This window comes from Stegostoma tigrinum, chromosome 12 (genome assembly GCF_030684315.1).
Source record: "Stegostoma tigrinum isolate sSteTig4 chromosome 12, sSteTig4.hap1, whole genome shotgun sequence".
NCBI lineage: Eukaryota > Metazoa > Chordata > Chondrichthyes > Orectolobiformes > Stegostomatidae > Stegostoma > Stegostoma tigrinum.
In genome coordinates this window covers 52,993,529-53,012,019 of record NC_081365.1, presented here as the reverse complement: position 1 = coordinate 53,012,019, position 18,491 = coordinate 52,993,529, and the positions used below count along the sequence as shown (strand labels likewise).

Here is an 18,491-nt window from a genome sequence, read left to right as displayed (position 1 = left end):
ACCGCAGTCAAACAAAATAGAATTTAGTCTCTCGCTTGTTTAATCAAGTCAAAATGAATAATTGGTGAAACATTAACTTCTCCACTTTAAGCAGGTCCTTGACAACTTTCGAGTTTGTGTTAACATGGAGTACGTGAAATGTGTCAACATGCACTGGATATTCAGTGGCTTTGACATCATTAACTCATTGAGGGGCACAATTAAGCAGCTTAGAGGGTTCAGAGATTTACCAGGAAGTTGCTGGGTATGGAAGGCTTGAGTTTGAGAAAGGCTGGAAATGCTGGGACTCTTTTTTTTTCCCCACTGGACTGTATATGGTTGAGAGACGACCTGATAGAAGCTTATAAAATAACGAGAGGTACAGCTGGAGTTGATGGTCATTTCCCTCAGATGGGGAATTTCAAGACGAGGGGACACGTTTTTAAGGTGAGAGGAAAGAGATTTTAAGAAAGACGGGCAAATTTTTTTACACAGAGGATGGTTCACGTGTGGAATGAACTTCCTGGAAAATGTGGTGGGTGCGGATACACTTACAATGTTTAAAAGACATTTGGATAGATATTTGAATAGGAAAGCTTTGGAGGGAATAGGAAAAGTTTGGACCAGGAGTGGGCAGTTGGGACTAGTTTGGTTTGGGATTATGGTAAGCATGGACTGGTTGGACCAAAGGGTCTATTCTATGCTGTATGACTCTATGACCACTTAGGACAAAGTAGCAACTCATCCGTGAGCTAAGCACCTTCAAAGGTAATTAACAATGGTTAATAAATGCTGGTCTTGCCAGAGACTCCCACATTTCATGATGTGGGAAAAGAACAGTTTGGTGTCATGTGTAGTTTGCTATTGTCTTAGAAACCTGACACCTGGAAACTTGCTATATTTGTGCAGAGAAATGATGCACTTGTTTCTCCTTGGAAAGCAAACATTTTTGATGCATCTCTGGACAGGATCTGGCGATGTAAGTGTTGCGACGCATGTGAACAACACAGATGCAGTGACATCTGAAGTACTTTAGATGCGTTGTCGACGCTAGATTTTCACCTGTAGAATGTACATGGATCTATTTTGATCTGTGCTTTTTCAGTTCAATTATAAGCAAATTCAGGAAGTGAAATGTAGTGCGTTGCTGACTCCACAGCATGGAAATAGACCCTCTTGTCCAACTTGTGCATGCCAACCAGATGTCCCAAATTAATTTAGACCCAATGCCAGCACTTGTCCCATATCCTTCCAAACACTTCCTATTCCTATACTGATTCAGGTGCTGTTTAAATGTTGTAATTGTACCAGCCTCCACCACTTAAGCTGGCAACTTATTCTATACACATACCACCTTCTGCTTAAACAAGTTGCCCCTTAGGACCCTTTTTAAATTCTTCTCCTCTCAGCTATGTCTTCTAGTTTTGGATTCCCCTACCCTGGGGAAAATACCTTGGAAATTCAATCTATGACCCTCATGATTTTATAAGCCTCTGTAAGTTCACCCCTCAGCCTCTGAAACTCCAGGAAAAATAACCCAAGCCTATTCAACAAATATGTGTTGCTTTGTAATTGGTATTAAGCAAATTTTACCAATTGTTTCTTTTGTAAGCTCCGTTGAAGAAAATTTATGGAAATGTACATTCTATTTTCATTGTGACGGGCACCTGACTTATTGGGTTAAATGAATTAATGCAGTTTGCGATCTGAATGCTTTATCACTTACATTTGTCATCCTTCAAGCTAAATTCACATATCCTAATAATAACTCCAGAAAAAAAGGGGAGTACTTTGAAAAAATGAATTGATGGATTATGGAATGATGGATGACTGTCAAGAGGTCTGTGGACCTTGAATTTTTTTTGGCTTTCTGACCAGTTTGAACTACCTGTTTGAATTAAGTGCATTAAACGAGAAATTTAATTGGGGGGAAAAAATTTAATTTAATTAATTTACTTTAAAAACTTAAATTAGGTAAAATGTCTTGTTTAATGATAGCTTGATGGTGTAATGTGTTAAAGCATCAATGCATGGATGGTAGTGTGATGAGACACAATTTTGCTTCTCTCTGATTTTTCCCTACTGTCACACTGCTGTGAATATGGGTACTTAATGGAGGGCTGGCTCAACACCATATGCTGTGCTTTTATCCACAGAACAATTGGTCAAAGCAACTTCACATATACCTAACTGCTAGAAGAGTGAAACAGATGATCAGAAGATTGTGCTTTCTCTGTTTTTATGTGGGTGAGAAACTAGGTCAAACTGATAGGAGTGCCAAAGCCACTTTGATTTCAAAGTTGCTAGGCAACTCCATGAAGATGCTGGGGTAATTTACTTCATGGTATGTTCTAAATTGCAGAATAGTAGTATTATTATCAGTGAATTCCATGGAATTAATCTAAAGGCTTTTGGTTTACTTCTACAATGTTTCAAGAAAACTGATGTTGATTTTACTTCAGGTGATTATAATTGGCACAAATCGTGTTGTTATTTTGTATTATTCATGAATGCACCGCAAGGCTCTTGCTGTCAGTCAAATTTGGATTCCTGTGAACTGAAGAATCCGAGATCATCGTATTTTTTATATGCCACAGTAGTTTCATACCTTTGCTATTAGGGTTAATAGACTTCACCATAAAGATGCTATTTTTTGATAATTGTGGGACAATCAAAATACATAGAGAACAAGTGACATATAGTTGGTTCTGCTACAATGCAATGGTTGTGTTCCTGTGCAACTTTGCATTATAGAAAATTGTGCTATATAAATAGTGGGGGCTATAGGAAAAGCAGGGGTAGGAGCAGACCGCTAAAAAAATCACTCAAAAAAACACTCAAAAGCCTAACACAAAGGATAGCGCAGTTTGAATACATGTTTATTTCATTTCTAATAATGAGATAAAAGTAAATTTAACACTGTATCTTGGTGGGGGGGTGGGGGGGGGGCGGAATAAAAGGTCAAGATAACTTGATGGGGAGGAAGTATTGAGTTTGTTCTGTTGTTCATGTTAATCGTCATGGTGACATGGAGACTCTTACAGCGCTAACATTGCACACGCTCAGGGAAAAGCCCGCGAAACAATCACGTGATGATGACACATACTCCTCCGCACACTAATGGAATCGAGTTATGACCAACACCAGTTCATATTTTAGAAATAACATTCCCCTATTTGTTAGCCATGTTATAGCCAATTCCTGTTGCCGGAAGATGGATTCTAGCAGAACTGACTGCACCTCAATGAGGAGTCCTATGCAATGACAGCGTGGATTGGAATGATGGTCATATCTGAACAATAGTGATTTTGAATACAGGATCAGTGTAATAATCTGTTGAATTTATTTTTAATTCTGTGATTAATCAATTTTAGCACTTTAACCCCTGGAATAAATAGTTGTATTGTTTATTGACACCATAGGTGCAGCAGAATTAGTTGATGATCAATGATTATTCTGAGTACTTGTTAATTCAATGTTCCTTTCTTCAGGGAAGATGACATTCCACCATCATCATCATCCTCTAAAGGTTTCCATCCAGCTGGTTCCTCTGAAAATGTTACCCTCACATCAGTAAACACATTAAATGCCCCCTACTGGCAAAGAAAGAAGCCTACGTACGAGTTAAATCCATTCAGTCGGTATAATGGACACACGCTCCACTCAATTGCGACAACGTCGAGTCAACCACGTAACCGACCAGTGTACACAAATGGGAGCTACCACACCACGCCAAAGGCAATGATTGTTGCTTCAAGTTTATCACCATCTTCACACAACCTAGCAAGGTGCAATGGCTCACTTGTTCGTACGACACCTTCACAGCATGCACTCTCCTATGCTGTTAGCCATGCAAATCTTCAACGAATGGGCGGCATACCTGTCATGGTACCGGCACAGAACAGGGCAGGATCTCTGGTATAGATAACATTTAATTGATAGACTGAAGACTGTACTCGTGACCTAAATTTCAGTTACAGATTGATATTTTCTCATGTTACAACAAAACACACTTTCTCGCCCAGTCCCTGATCTGTGGGAGGAGTTGTATAAAAAGCAAAGCTGTTTCATGCCTGAGTTTGATTTATGTACAGCTGCATTTTGTCTTAAAATTAACACATCTCTGAAGTCTTTTGCTTTTCACCATCATTGATAGACACTGAATTGTTTTAAATTCTTAGGAAAAAAAAGTGTAAATTTCCCAAAAGAAATAAGACATTTGCTTGAAATTAAAGCGGAGTGATTTGCGTGCAGTTTCTTAATAATGATCGAGAGACTGAAAACGTATCTGACATTAAGTTACTACCCTCAAGATGGGAAATGAGAAGAATTTTCATCAAGTACAATTCACAGGTCTGTTTCCCCTCTATTTACTGTTCAGATACCTGGAACTGCAATATGGGACAGACGAAATGTTTCAATAAAGGGCAATGTTGAAAATTGGTAAGTTCTAGAAAATTACTGAGAATTTCACAGTTCAAAGTATTCTAAGTGTATTAAAAGCCCAAAAATTAGAAAAGAATTGTCAATTGGACATGACATTGGAAGTATATAGTTTTCTTTGAAGGGAATGATTTGAGATCATCCCCAATCGGCCTCGGATACCACCAAACACGCTTTTGCTGAAATGCTCGTCTTAGAGCAATTCTACACGGAAAAAAGTGGCATTATTTAGAGACAGCACAACTAACTGAGAAAGCAAGACAATTGAGACGATTAAAAAGAACAGAATGGAATTACTGACATATGCCTTCAACCACAAAAAGGGGTTCATAAATAACTGGACAGAAGGGGCTCCCAACTGCTGTGTGGAACAGTAAACCAGTACTTTGCAATGGTTTTGTCTGAACAACGAAGTTCAAAATGATTGTTTGTGGTATTGAGAAATGTTATTTAGAAACGCTGAACTTAATGCTTCAAGGTATTGTTAAGATCTACGTATAAGCATTTTCAGAAGAAATATTTGTTTCATTTACCTATTAAGAGATTAGGTTACATATACATCACAACAGCAAATTGTGTTTACACAGGTTAATGGTTTCTATAGTTTCTATTGCTGTTGTGCATTATTTATGTCAAATAGAGCTCTGTCGCTGGAACGTTGGTGCTTGGTACAGGTTCTGGCTTCCCCAACAACCTTGTTACAACTAGACTATGATCCAGCTGAAGGTTCCTTTTCTGCGCATGATAGATTGAAGGATAATATTAGTTACCATTTTTTGAGTTCTTTGGTTGCTGTGGAGGTTTTTTTTTGCTGAATTGGACGCTCTTTAGCTAAAGAATGACCCATTTCTCAATTATCTCAACACCTTGTATGAGGCATTTGGCACTTAGTGAATAATAAAAATATCTGAGCCATTTTATTTAAATTGAAGAGGAGCTGCTTCCATCTGTTATGTAAATACAGACTGTTGCTTACAGCGACACTGCTAAAATAAATTGCCCAGAAGCTGCTAACCATAACAGCAAATACAAGTCTAGCAATTTGTTTTTCACTGATATGTAGTGCTGAAATTCAAATAAACAGCCCAGATAATTGGAAACAAAATCTCCAATATCATTTGAATGAAAGTGCTGATCAGTGAAATGAATTCATTGGTAGAATTGCACCAAAGCTCCTGTCAACAACTCCATTGATTGCAACCATTTTTGCATAAATTTTGTTTATTGTATTAATGAGTTTAAAAAAATTCATTATTAGCCATTTTAAATTTTTTGATCTTTGTGCACACCTATAATCTGTTAAATGTATAATAAAACATATTAGCACCAAAAATGATATTTTGCGTTTTTAATTTTTAAAAATTACACAACTGGATGCAATTGAATTGTGTCTTGTTAGCTTATGAGCGTTTCAATTAGTTGTACAAAAAAAAAGAGTTTGAACAAGTAATTTTGACATGGGTTTGAAGGGTACAGAGAACTCTAAGCTATTTGGTAAAGCACACTTGTCCCACAACAGATGCTTGAAAATAATTACTTGTCTATTTTTGATTAACCATCAACATTTCTAAATCATTTATGTACTTGCATTTTATTGTTCAACAGTCAGATGCTGCCGGCAATATTACACTAATGAACATGTAATGCACCACATATGTTAAAGTTGTAAAACTGTCTAAATCAAAAATGTTTCATGATTTACAGGCCAGAGATGCTATAAATGCATTATGGGCTAAAACAATGGTTTTATTGTGCCATATAGTGTTATGGGTGCTGTTTTGGTACCCAAAACGTGTGACAGTGTTTATGTACCTTGATGAAGCTGTAGCCTCAGGTAAGTTGGAGAACTACAGAGTTTGTGGATTTTGATGCATTTGGCTTGTAGCCCTGAAGTGAAGTTGGCTGCGTTGAAACCTGTGGTTCTAGCCAGTGCCTGCTCTAACATACGCAGAGTGGCATGTCTTCAGCAGCAGGTGGGAAACTACTTCAACCACTGATCCAATTTAAAGAAGATGATCAGCAGCTTTTAGTTTAGTCACTCATTAATGCCTGTTTGGATTTGTACCAATGTTTGGAGATTTCACAGGGAATTGTGCTGCACGTGGAGGAGATCATGGTCGAGGGCTAGGATTCTGGTTGGGCTACTTGGTCTCAGTCTTGTGTGTTATAGTTGCTGTTGCCCTTAGATTTCACTGCAGCAAATAGCAGAAGCAACAAAGTGAATACATGGCTTTGTTCCCAGAGAGGAGAGGAGGATGGGGCTGTCTGTAGGAAGTCTTAAGCACCAAGTGCCTTCCATGAGTATCTCTTCCACTACCTCTTCAGCAAGGATCAGGAATGCATTATGTGTGTTTTATGAAAGAGAATTCCCAGTCACCCCTCACAACCAGATCTGCAACTTTGGAGTAGAGCAAGAATGCTGTTGCCAGTGGCTAGGATGATGACCATGGCACTACATTTCCTTGTGTCAGGCTCCTTCCAGGGTGGATCAGGTGATATCTAACAATTCATAGATCACAGCCCATCGACTTGATCAGAAAGGTCACATGTTGTTTGTGAGAACAGGAAGGTTTGGTGTGTTATTTCTGATCACAGAGAAGGTGCAGTGTGTGCATGTGTGGTTTCACCAGGTTGGTGGGATTCACTGTGGCACAAGGTGCTATTGATTGTGTGCATGCTTTTGCAGCCATCACACCTAACAGCTGAAATACACTATAATCTCAAAGATTACTACTTTTGAATATGCATTTGGTGTGTGCGACAGCAACTGTGATGCTTTTATTCTGGGCCAGAGCTTGGTGCAGAATTCTGTGCGAGTTTTCTGTGTTTGGTGACTGGGTGTTGAGAACCACCCACTTCACACTTAACCCAATGGTTTATTGCACACTCAAACGATATGTGCTCAGGAAGCACACAATAAGAGCCATGTCAGCACAAAGAAAGTATTATGCAGCAGCCCCTTGAGGTTCAGAAGCAAGAGTTCTGCATTTTGCTCTCCACTGGTTCTTGTATGAATCATGGTGGTCCTGTCATCATGACCATTGAGGGAATAGTCCCCACCATTAAGAATTAATTGACAAACTCAAGAACTGGAAGGCTAATGGTGGGGAGGAAACAATTGGCAAATCCATAGACTGTGTGGTGAGAGTAGGTGGATTAGATATCTTCAGCATATATTGCTGGCCATGGCATTAGCCATGACCATGCTAATGATGGCAATCAATGTCCTCTTTAAGTGGGTGTGGGCATATGGCCACACTTGGGTTCTGTAGGTTTGGTTCTTCTCTGATTATAGACCATCTTATCCTGCAAGAGAGAGGAAATCTGATGGAATGTGTTTGACTGTCGAATAGCTGTCTGCGTGAAAGCTGAGATGTGAAGCTTGAGAGAGTGAAGTGATGCTCTGAACATTAACTGCGAGTCTGATTGTCAGCTATTGCAGTTTCTATTACATTTTGTTTTCTGTGAGGGCTCAACCAACTTTATCCAAATTTCACCAATTCATGGGGTTGTGAGGATCTCATAAGGAATGAGGGTGGGGTGGCAGGGTCCTGCAATCATTCTGTGCAGCCAGGAAGTGCATTGCTGTTTCTTCTAACTCCTTCAAAACAGGCCGGTATTGAGTGTTCTCCAATGGCTTCTCTGAGGTGCATCTCAGTTGGAAATTATTTTGGACCTTTTTTGTAGTGGGTCAAACATCTGTACACTATGGACATTGGTTTCTGCTTTGCTGATTATACCTACTTCCCATCTTTAAACATAAGTGGGACAATGTTGAATTCTGACCCGATTGTTCACTGCTATCAGTTTTCAATGGGACAATTCTGACACGCTGGCAGCAGCAAAACAGCTTTAAGGACCCACAAAGTCCATACTTTTTCAAGGCAAGGATTAGGTCGAAAATTGGAGCAGGATCCTTTAATAACAATTTACCCCTCTTTCGGGCTCTGAGAAAATCTGAGGTAAATGGATGGCATATTTCATATGATCATAACGGTGAAACTTGATGTAATCTTTGCAGTTGTGTCTCGAAGGCATTGTGAGATTCTCCAACAATTTCCCCAGCGGTAAGTATACGTATAAAGAAAGTATGTTTACTCTACAAGGGCAATCTATGGGCCCACAAGGAATTTCAGGCCTACTCGAGAAAGCATTGGGAGAGCAATTGCATTCATTTAGGTCTCAGGCCACATTGCTTTCTCGATGTCATTAGTGCTGAGTCTGATGTGAGCCTGTGTCCCTTGCTAATAAACAAGCACTTCCCTGGGAGCTAGGATGGGGGAATCATTATGAAGATTGCAGGGTAAATGGAATTCTTATTTCAAGTGGCATAGCACAGCTGGATCAATTGCATCTGATGTTTTAACAGGCTGTACAATGAAATGAGGTATCTGAATATTTCACCTGCAATTTTGTGTCACGTGTTTTAGAAAAAGTAGTTTGGCTAATTAACAGCTGACAACCCATCATTTAACGCTACACGAAACGTCAGCTTTCCTGCTCCTCTGCTGCCTGACCTCCTGTGTTCCTGCAGCTCCACACTGCATTATCTCAGACTCCAGCATTGGCAATTCTCACTATCTCTTGTAAAGCCTGGAGTTGTTGGTTGTTGGTCGGCCTCCTCATTAATTGTACCTCGGAACACAATTCCAATACTTAAGTAAGCGGACCTTGCATTGTTGTTTGACAGCTTAACCCCGTGCATGTTTAGGAGGAGCCCTCAGTGTCATTGCCATCCTATAATAACAGAGCCAACTTGTAGAAAACAGTTGTTTTTGGCACATCAGAGCTGCGACATGCATGTAGTTCTACCATCATAAAGCAATATGATATATAGCAATAGTCTGGCGTTTTATATCTCATCATGATGTTATCACAGCATGCAATAAACTTTGAAATGCACCATGGTGTGATAACATCTTCTGAGTAAAGAATATTATCAAAAGACATGTTTTATAGTTCACTCCTGCAGAACAGTGTAGTTCTCTTAATTGCTGCCGTTTGGGAATGGGAAGGTAATAGTACTGTAATTATTTCTCACTGATACAGTATGGTAAGAATGACTTGAATCTGATCTGCCAAATTAGATTTTGAATTAATTTACTAACTTAATTCTGAGCATGATTTTGTTTTAAGTTGAAAACCCAAGTTGACAATACAGCTTGAGTTCAAGGGTAAAAAAGTGAAAGGCATAGGAATCAAACGAAAAGCAACAATGCTGTGATATTGTGAGTTTGCATTTTAACAGCTTACAATGAATGATGAAACCTGTAATGAAACAAATCTCATCAATTTTCCTTCGAATTTCACAATGACTTTATTGTAATAATGTTCCAAAGTGGTTCATTAAAGCGTTGAGAGGAAAGTGAAAGCCTTCCGTGAAAAGAACTATGCCAATATTTTTGAGAAAATCTGGAACGATGTTGAAGGTAACAATAATTAATTTGTAAAATAAAAACTGAAAGAACTGTGGATGCTGTAAATCAGGAACAAAAACAGAAGTTGCTGGAAAATCTTGGCATGTTTGGCAGCATCTGTGAAGGAAAAAACAACATTAACATTTCGGGTTGGATCAACCTTCCTCGTTTTACTCTGATTATCGAGGTTGGGGATACTTATTGGATCCTTCTTCTCGAGTGACTTATGAATGGCGATAGACAAGCAAATGACTGTGTGTAGCAGTATTGCAGAGCTTCGATCTAATCTAATATTTGTGGGTCAAAAACCTCTGTCTTTCACTTGCTGCTTACGTGGTTTGGCATGTGAATATACCTGTTCCTGAACCAAGGTTCTGAGGAAGTGTCACTGGATCCGAAACTTTCACTCTGTTTTCTCCTCCACAGATGTTGCCAGACCGGCTGAGCTGTTCCTGTTCTGTAGTTTCACAAAGTTGACATGACATGTCTATTTAGGTCTGCATGGCGATATCTAGCATGCCCTCCTGCACACATAGAACATAGAACATAGAACATTACAGCACAGTACAGGCCCTTCGGCCCTCGATGTTGTGCCGACCTGTCATACCGATCTCAAGCCCATCGAACCTACACTATTCCATGTACATCCATATGCTTATCCAATGACGACTTAAATGTACCTAAAGTTGGCAAATCTACTACCGTTGCAGGCAAAGCGCTCCATTCCCTTACTACTCTCTGAGTAAAGAAACTACCTCTGACATCTGTCCTATATCTTTCACCCCTCAATTTAAAGCTATGACCCCTCGTGCTTGCCGTCACCATCCTAGGAAAAAGGCTCTCCCTATCCACCCTATCTAACCCTCTGATTATTTTATATGTCTCAATTAAGTCATCTCTCAACCTTCTTCTCTTGTCTGTCCTGCCACAGCTGCTTTTCTGTCTATTCCTACAAGAGTCTTTGAACCAAGGTTGATCCCCGATGCTAATGGTAGTGTGAGGCTATTCTGGGCCATGAGATTGCAGATTATGGTAGGCGACAACTCTGCTGCTGTTGATGGCTCATTGCAGTTGTATTTAATTCTGCATGGGACCCCTGGATTTGCCTGGATCTGTAATCAGGTGAACACAACTATTTTATATCAATATTTTTGCTATTTAAAACTATTTTAGTCTATGAAAGGTTTAGCTTATAACAATCAGATGATGGACTTGAAAATGTGATTGTCCATATCTACCAATATGTGACAATGGCATCATTGCCAAGTTTAGGAAAAAGTACATAAGGCGTAGAAAGAAAGGTTAAGAACACAAATGGAATATTGTTTATTGCAACAGAATTGGAATTGTCCTACACAATACGGACATGTTCTGCTAAGAATCTTCAGTCTGTACTTCTGGACGGAAACGTGCAGTTAAGATTGTTATTGCAAATCTTGTAACTTCTGACATTATCAAAAGACCATGAGATACAGGAGCTGAATTAGGCCCTTTGGCCCATTGATTCTGCTTTGTCATTTGATCGTGGCTGAGAAGTTTCTCAACCCCATTCTCTTTGCCCCCTTCCAAGTCAAAACCCTATCTATCTCTGTCTTAAACGCACAGTGATGTGCCTCCACAGCTGCCTTTGGCAACGAGTTCAAGAGGTTATACACCCTCTGGCTGAGGAAATTCCTATTCTGCTGAGTTCTACAGAGTAGTCCCTTCACGCTAAGGCTGTGCCCTCAGGTCTTAACCTGTCCGTCATCTCCACATTCACTTTATCCGGGCTGCCCAGTGTTCTGTATGTTTCTATGAGATTCCCTGTTATCCTTCTAAATTCTCTCAAGTACGGATTCAAAGACCTTAACTGCTTCTCTTGGGGCAAGCCCTTCTTGCCAGAGATCATTCTTGTGAAAGTCCTCTGGACCTCCTCTGGGACCAGCATATACTTTAGGTATTTGTTAGAAACTTGATATCGAATTAAATATGGACGTAAGGATGCGCCTCCATCACCTCAGTGAAATTTACACATCTCATCAATGCATCAAGACTATGGAGTTTTCACACTATTGCAATCAACTTCATGTTGTATCATGATATCCTGTTCTTCTGAGCTAGACTGGGTGTACTGCAGTTGTGTTGATCCAACAGTTATCCGAATGAAACTTTGTCAGGCACTGCATCCTTGTTACCCAGTACCCAGCAGATCCATCAGACTTGTCAATTGTAAACCAGTCTGCGGATTAGATATTAAAACTACCTACAAATAGTCAAGGGGCCAAAGCATATAATCTGCTCCAATTTAAAAAAGTTTGCTTGAGAAACACTTCTGAGATATTTGACTAAGGAAAGCTCAATTTGCTATGAAATCTTTGCTTTAAAAGGCCCTTATTTCAAGTTTAGAGCATTAAATCCATTCAAGAAGCTATGGGCTGGCTACCGGGAGTACAAAGATTTTAAATCAGGGATTGAATTGACTGTGATCTATAAAAGTGTCCTTTTCCTTTATCTGTATTCATTTTTTGTTTGTTGTGTGTGAGACATTTTTATAAATTAGGATAAGTGAGAGACTAAATAAATTCTTCAGTATAAAACTTAATACTTGCTGCTGAATTATTTAATTGAAATACATATTCCAAGCGTAAGAAAAGACAGCTCATTCCATAGAAAGATCTTGATAACGGACAATATCCAATCTATATGCTCCCATTGGCAGAGTATAAAAGTAATACAAGGATTGAATCTTTTACCTTTTCAGTAGTTTAGATTGACTGAAATAGGAAAAGAATTGTTTTTAAAACCAAGCATGGTTGAGGGATTGCAGCATTTTTTTATGAAAGCAAACTAGCTAAACTCATTGTAAGTACAGTTTACATAGCTGCTTATCCAGGCGGTTGTGGAAGTCCAGTTTGCAGATGTCCTGGAGCCAGGGGTGTGAACAAACTGAGCTCTTGCTAATAACAAGTACCTGATTACTCTGTGGACTAGTGATCATTTATTGGTGACAAAGGTCTTCTGCCTGGCAACAACTACATGGTTGATCTCAAGGTACCTGAACCACTTGGGTATGTCAGTGTTTTGGCAGGAAACATCAGGCTTGTGGAAAAGAAGGAGCTGCATTTTGCTCTGCAGTAACAAAAACTTAAGCTTGAAAATAGTCTCTGGACTCAGTATCGAGTTCAACAACTTTTGGGCTTCATTCTCCTAGCCTGACCATTATCCATTCCTTTGTCCAACTTTCCTTCTCTCTCTTTGGGTTCTATCCCTTCTTATCGTTTATTCCTTAACCATCCGCCACCCTATCTTCTATATTTAAAAACAATTTTCCTAGCCACCGTCAGTTCTGAAGATGGGTCACTGGACCCAAAACATTAACCCCTTTTTCTCTTCGCAGATGCTGCCAGACCTGCTGAGCTTTTCTGTTTTTGTTTTTGAAAATAGCCATAGAACATTACAGCACAGTTCAGGCCCTTCGGCCCTCGATGTTGTGCCGACCTGTCATACCGATCTCAAGCCCATCTAACCTACACTATTCCATGTACGTCCATATGCTTGTCCAATGACGACTTAAATGTACCTGAAGTTGGCGAATCTACTACCATTGCAGGCAAAGCGCTCCATTCCCTTACTACTCTCTGAGTAAAGAAACTACCTCTGACATCTGTCCTATATCTTTCACCCCTCAATTTAAAGCTATGCCCCCTCATGCTCGCCATCACCATCCTAGGAAAAAGGCTCTCCCTATCCACCCTATCTAACCCTCTGATTATTTTATATGTCTCAATTAAGTCACCTCTCCACCTTCTTCTCTCTAATGTAAACAGCCTCAAGTTCCTCAGCCTTTCCTCGTAAGACCTTTCCTCCATACCAGGCAACATCCTAGTAATTCTCCTCTGCACCCTTTCCAAAGCTTCCACATCCTTCTTATAATGCGGTGACCAGAACCGTACGCAATACTCCAAGTGCGGCCGCACCAGAGTTTTGTACAGCTTCACCATAACCTCTTGGTTCCAGAACTCGATCCCTCTATTAATAAAAGCTAAAACACTGTATGCCTTCTTAACAGCCCTGTCAACCTGGGTGGCAACTTTCAAGGATCTGTGTACATGGACACTGAGATCTCTCTGCTCATCTACACTACTAAGAATCTTACCATTAGCCCTGTACTTTGCCTTCTGGTTACTCCTACCAAAGTGCATCACCTCACACTTGTCTGCATTAAACTCCATTTGCCACCTCTCAGCCCAGCTCTGCAGCTTATCTATGTCTCTCTGCAACCTACAGCATCCTTCGTCACTATCGACAACCTCACTGACCTTAGTGTCGTCTGCAAATTTACTAACCCATCCTTCTACGCCCTCATCCAGGTCATTTATAAAAATGACAAACAGCAGTGGACCCAACACCGACCCTTGCGGCACACCACTAGTAACTGGTCTCCAGGATGAACATTTCCCATCAACTACCACCCTCTGTCTTCTTTCAGCAAGCCAATTTCCGATCCAAACTACTATATCTCCCACAATTCCATTCCTCCACATTTTGTACAATAGCCTATTGTGGGGAACCTTATCAAACGCCTTGCTGAAATCCATATACACCAAATCAACCGGTTTACTCTCACCTACCTATTTGGTCACCACCTCAAAGAACTCAATTAGGTTTGTGAGGCACGACCTTCCCTTCACAAAACCGTGCTGACTATCCCTAATCAATTTATTCTTTTCTAGATGATAATAAATCCTATCCCTTATAACCTTTTCCAACACTTTACCAACAACTGAAGTAAGGCTCGCTGGTCTGTAATTTCCAGAGTTGTCTCTACTCCACTTCTTGAACAGGGGAACCACATTTGCTATCCTCCAGTCATCTGGCACTATTCCCGTAGACAATGACGAGTTAAAGATCAATGCCAAAGGCTCGGCAATCTCCTCCCTGGCTTCCCAGAGGATCCTAGGATAAATCCCATCTGGCCCAGGGGACTTATCCATCTTCACCCTCTGAAGGATTTCTAATACCTCTTCCTTGTGAACCTCAATCCCACAATTTCCCTTTGCAGTTGCTTTAAACTGTAACATTTAATTCAGTCAAAGAGCTTTACAATTATGAATTAGTTCTGCTGTGCCTTTTACAAATAGGTGACAGTATCTGAAGACGGAAGAATGAGATGAGGTGAGATGAGATGTAACAATCTGATCAGTGCAAGCCTTTCCCTCGGCCCATCTTTCTTTCCTCCCTGCCTGTATCTATGTGTGAGCAGGAGTGGATTTCTTCATACACTTAGGGTTTTAACTAGTAGTGTTTATATGTTAACTGTTCATAAATATTTAACTGTAGGTAAAATCTAATTTCTTATAATAAATAGTCATTCTTGTTAATTGACAAAGTGCAGGCCATGTTTCTGTACTTGAGTTTAAAATACAGGTAAGTAGGGGAGCTCTGCATATTTTTATGAAATTACTAACTTTGTGGCAACTCAGAATAAGGGACTTCATTTCTAGCATACTACCTCAGTGAGGTGTAACATAGTATACAGGATTGTTTTGAAACAAACAGTGAGAATCAGGGTGAAGTATCAATAAATAATACAGGAAGGAAAATGCCAGGCTCTGTGCTGCATATAAGACACGACACTGAAAAGGCAAAGGATTTCCTGCAGGTGGCAGAATTGTCCCTGATGACCTTAAGGAGGATTTCAAAATCCAAGTTGATTGCTTTGTTGGGTAAACTAGAAATGGTATTGTCTGGTAGAGTTAGGAAGGGAGAGATAATTGAAGTATTGGCATGGCAATTGGGAATGGAAGAGAGACCAAGCATGCAGTATTGGAATCAATTGACATTTAATTACTGTTAAAGCAGCTTGAGATGAGGGAAGAGAAGGTCAAAGAAAATGCAGAGAAAGATAGTGAAGGGGAGATTGAAAATAGTGGAATAAGAAAACTAGAATTGGAATTGCAAAGAGAAATTAAAGCAATATGAATATTGACTGAAAAGGATGCAGTTTAAACTAGAGACAAATATTGAGGTAGACCAGTGTTGGGGAGACAATGGTCATAGTTTGAAGTCCAGCAGGAGAATATTCATGTTGGAACAGGTCCAACCGAACTGATGCAAATGATGTTGAGGCATTCTTCATGTTTGAGAAAATGGCTAGAAAATCAATTATGCGAAAGAGGATTGGTTGTTGCTTATGTGGAGTAAGTCTCAAAGGGGAAAGCAAAGAACATTATGCTTCCCTGTCTGAGGAGATTTCTCAGGATTCTGACACTGCTTTTAAAAAAATGAAAATCCTATGTTGGCTACAATTGAGTTAGGAAACTTTGCCTTTATGCCTCAAGTACTGAATCTTAGATAATGGCCAGGGCAAATCAGTGTTCAATTTAAAAGGGTTATGTTTGTGCTCATCCATAGCTTTGCTCACGAAGTCCTGACTTCTTCTAGGTCTTGTTAACCCACAACATGCTCACTTGGAAAGAAAGGCAATTGTACTTTTTAAGTGTACCTATTGAGCGTACAGGAAAGGAGCTAACAGACATCAGATCAGATGGAACTGGTCAGAAGCCACAACACCAGTTTGTAATCCAATAGGCTTGGACTATAACCTGATGCCATGTGACTTTTGACTTTGTCTACCCCAGCCCAACACCAACACCTCCACCACATGGTGCTGAAACTTGAGGCTGCAGTGGTCCAAGTGCCATCCTCTGTGCAGAGTTAAGTTCAAAAAGGCTTGTTGATGTTCACTTAGATAAGTGTCAATTGTACTTGGAAGATGGACAATAACAGCTAGGAGTAAACACTAGTGATGTTAAACCATGAAGCAGCTCAGCAATCCATACCGGGAGAGGGTGGAAATATCCACATTGAAGCTCAGTAATGGTGGGGATCAGCTCCCAAAACAATGAGGCATACTAGACACAGAACTGCAAAATAGGAAAGCCAATATAGAGGTTAAAAGAGCTATGGTGAAGACTCATGACAGAGCATGTGCTGAGCAACAGAAAAAAAAATCAGCCAGTGCAAATAAAACATTCCAGAATTGAATCTACTTACGGAAAAACAAGTACTTGCAGAGATGGAGAAAAAACAAGCACTCAAAATATACTACTAAGCAAGTAAAGGAACAAGTTGCAGTCCAAAGTCTTGAAGGGCCTCTATTAGCAGGAATAAAACCCAACTGATTTGATAAGAGTTGCAAATAGAGAGAGAGGAGAATAGGGTTGCAGTGGCTGCAGAGAAAAATAAGCGCACACCACAGCAATAAAAGGCATTGATGGAAAGTTAAATTCTCCATGGGTGATGTGACAGCAAGAAATCGACTTTCTCGATGGCACAAACCCACAAGGTGAATTTTGATGTGCAGACATGAAAGCAAATGGCAGTGAATGTAATTTTATGTTGAACACCACAGCAGAGAGTCATATGTGTCAAACTTTTCAGATGTTTCACCATGTTTGTTGCTGATAATCCTCAGACCAATTTCCATTAAACTTTAGAGCTCAGGTAGTACAAGTAGAGTAAGAACATATTAGCCTTTTTAAAATATATCTTCTGAAAATTGCATGTTCTTTACCTGCAAAAAGAGAACTTCCTGATATTTTATTCTTTAGAATGGATCCTTTATGCTGGATCCTGAACCAGCAGCCCTTCAAATTTAATCCCTCAATGACTCTTCCTATTGAAGTAACCTTGAAATATACAACTATCTGAGAACTGAGAATTCTGTGTTGCTCCGATTTTAGCCTTCAGTAAATCCCTGACTTCATATTTCTCTTCATTCGTTATTGTCCTTTCAAAGGCCCTTATGTGCTGGATTCTTTACTGAGGCCAATCTGCTTCTCAATAGCATTTGGCTGAGTTGCTGATGCAGAAGAATCAAATCTTTTCCTCTGCTTTTCACAGAAGCAGGTGTTTCTATGTCTCCATCTTTTCATGTGACTGCATCTTTTATCTCCCTATGTCAAAAACCAGTTGCCCCAGGTGTGAAACCGATCACTTGATTTTTCAGTAGATTTTAACTATATAGATTACATGGGCCTGTCTCTGGGTAAAATTAGTATGATCACTATTCTCCCTTGTCCAGAACATTTTGTTTTACTTTGTGTAATGAGACATTTTAAAACATAACTGACTTGTTTAGTCCTGCACTTGTAACATTGGTAATGGGGAGGTGATGGCCTAGTGGTATTATCACTGGATTGTTAATCCACAGAAGGAGTTAATGTTTTGTGGGCCTGAGTTCGAATCCTACAATGGCAGATGGTGGAATTTGAATTCAGTAAAAATTCTGAAATTAAGATTCTAATGAAAAGCAGGAATCCATTGTTGATTGTCAGGAAAAGCCCATCTGGTTCACAAAATGTCCTTTAGGCAAGGGAATTGCCATCATTACCTGGTCTGGCCTTCATGTGACTCCAGACTCCCAGCAATGTGGTTGACTCTTAACTCCCCTCTGGGCAATTAGGGTTGGGCAATAAATCCTGGTTTAACCAGTGACACCCTCATCCTGTGAATGAATAACAAATAAAAACTTCTGCAACACCACTGATGTATTCTGGAAAATAGCATTTTTTAAAAAAAGAAATAAGAAAGATAAGGAGGACTGGTTTCAAACCTGAGACAGTTATATTGCTACTGCTGGAATGCAAAAACGTTTTTTTGAGGTGATCA

The 18,491-nt window shown here is 39.8% G+C and overlaps 1 protein-coding gene across 5 annotated transcripts in view; it reads left to right on the top strand.

Annotated features, from left to right (window-relative positions):
• Positions 1 to 5,711, top strand: part of igsf11 (immunoglobulin superfamily member 11) — a 280,353-nt gene extending 274,642 nt beyond the window's left edge. For 4 of the 5 annotated variants that reach the window (XM_048540501.2, XM_048540500.2, XM_059650329.1 and 1 more), the window contains one exon: positions 3,471 to 5,711. In XM_048540501.2, coding sequence (XP_048396458.1) covers positions 3,471 to 3,903 — 433 coding nt within the window. In that variant the 3' untranslated portion in view covers positions 3,904 to 5,711. Of the gene's footprint in view, positions 1 to 2,135; positions 2,892 to 3,470 lie in introns of those variants that run through there. The other variant, XM_059650331.1, reaches the window with a different exon arrangement.
• Positions 5,712 to 18,491: the final 12,780 nt, after the last annotated feature.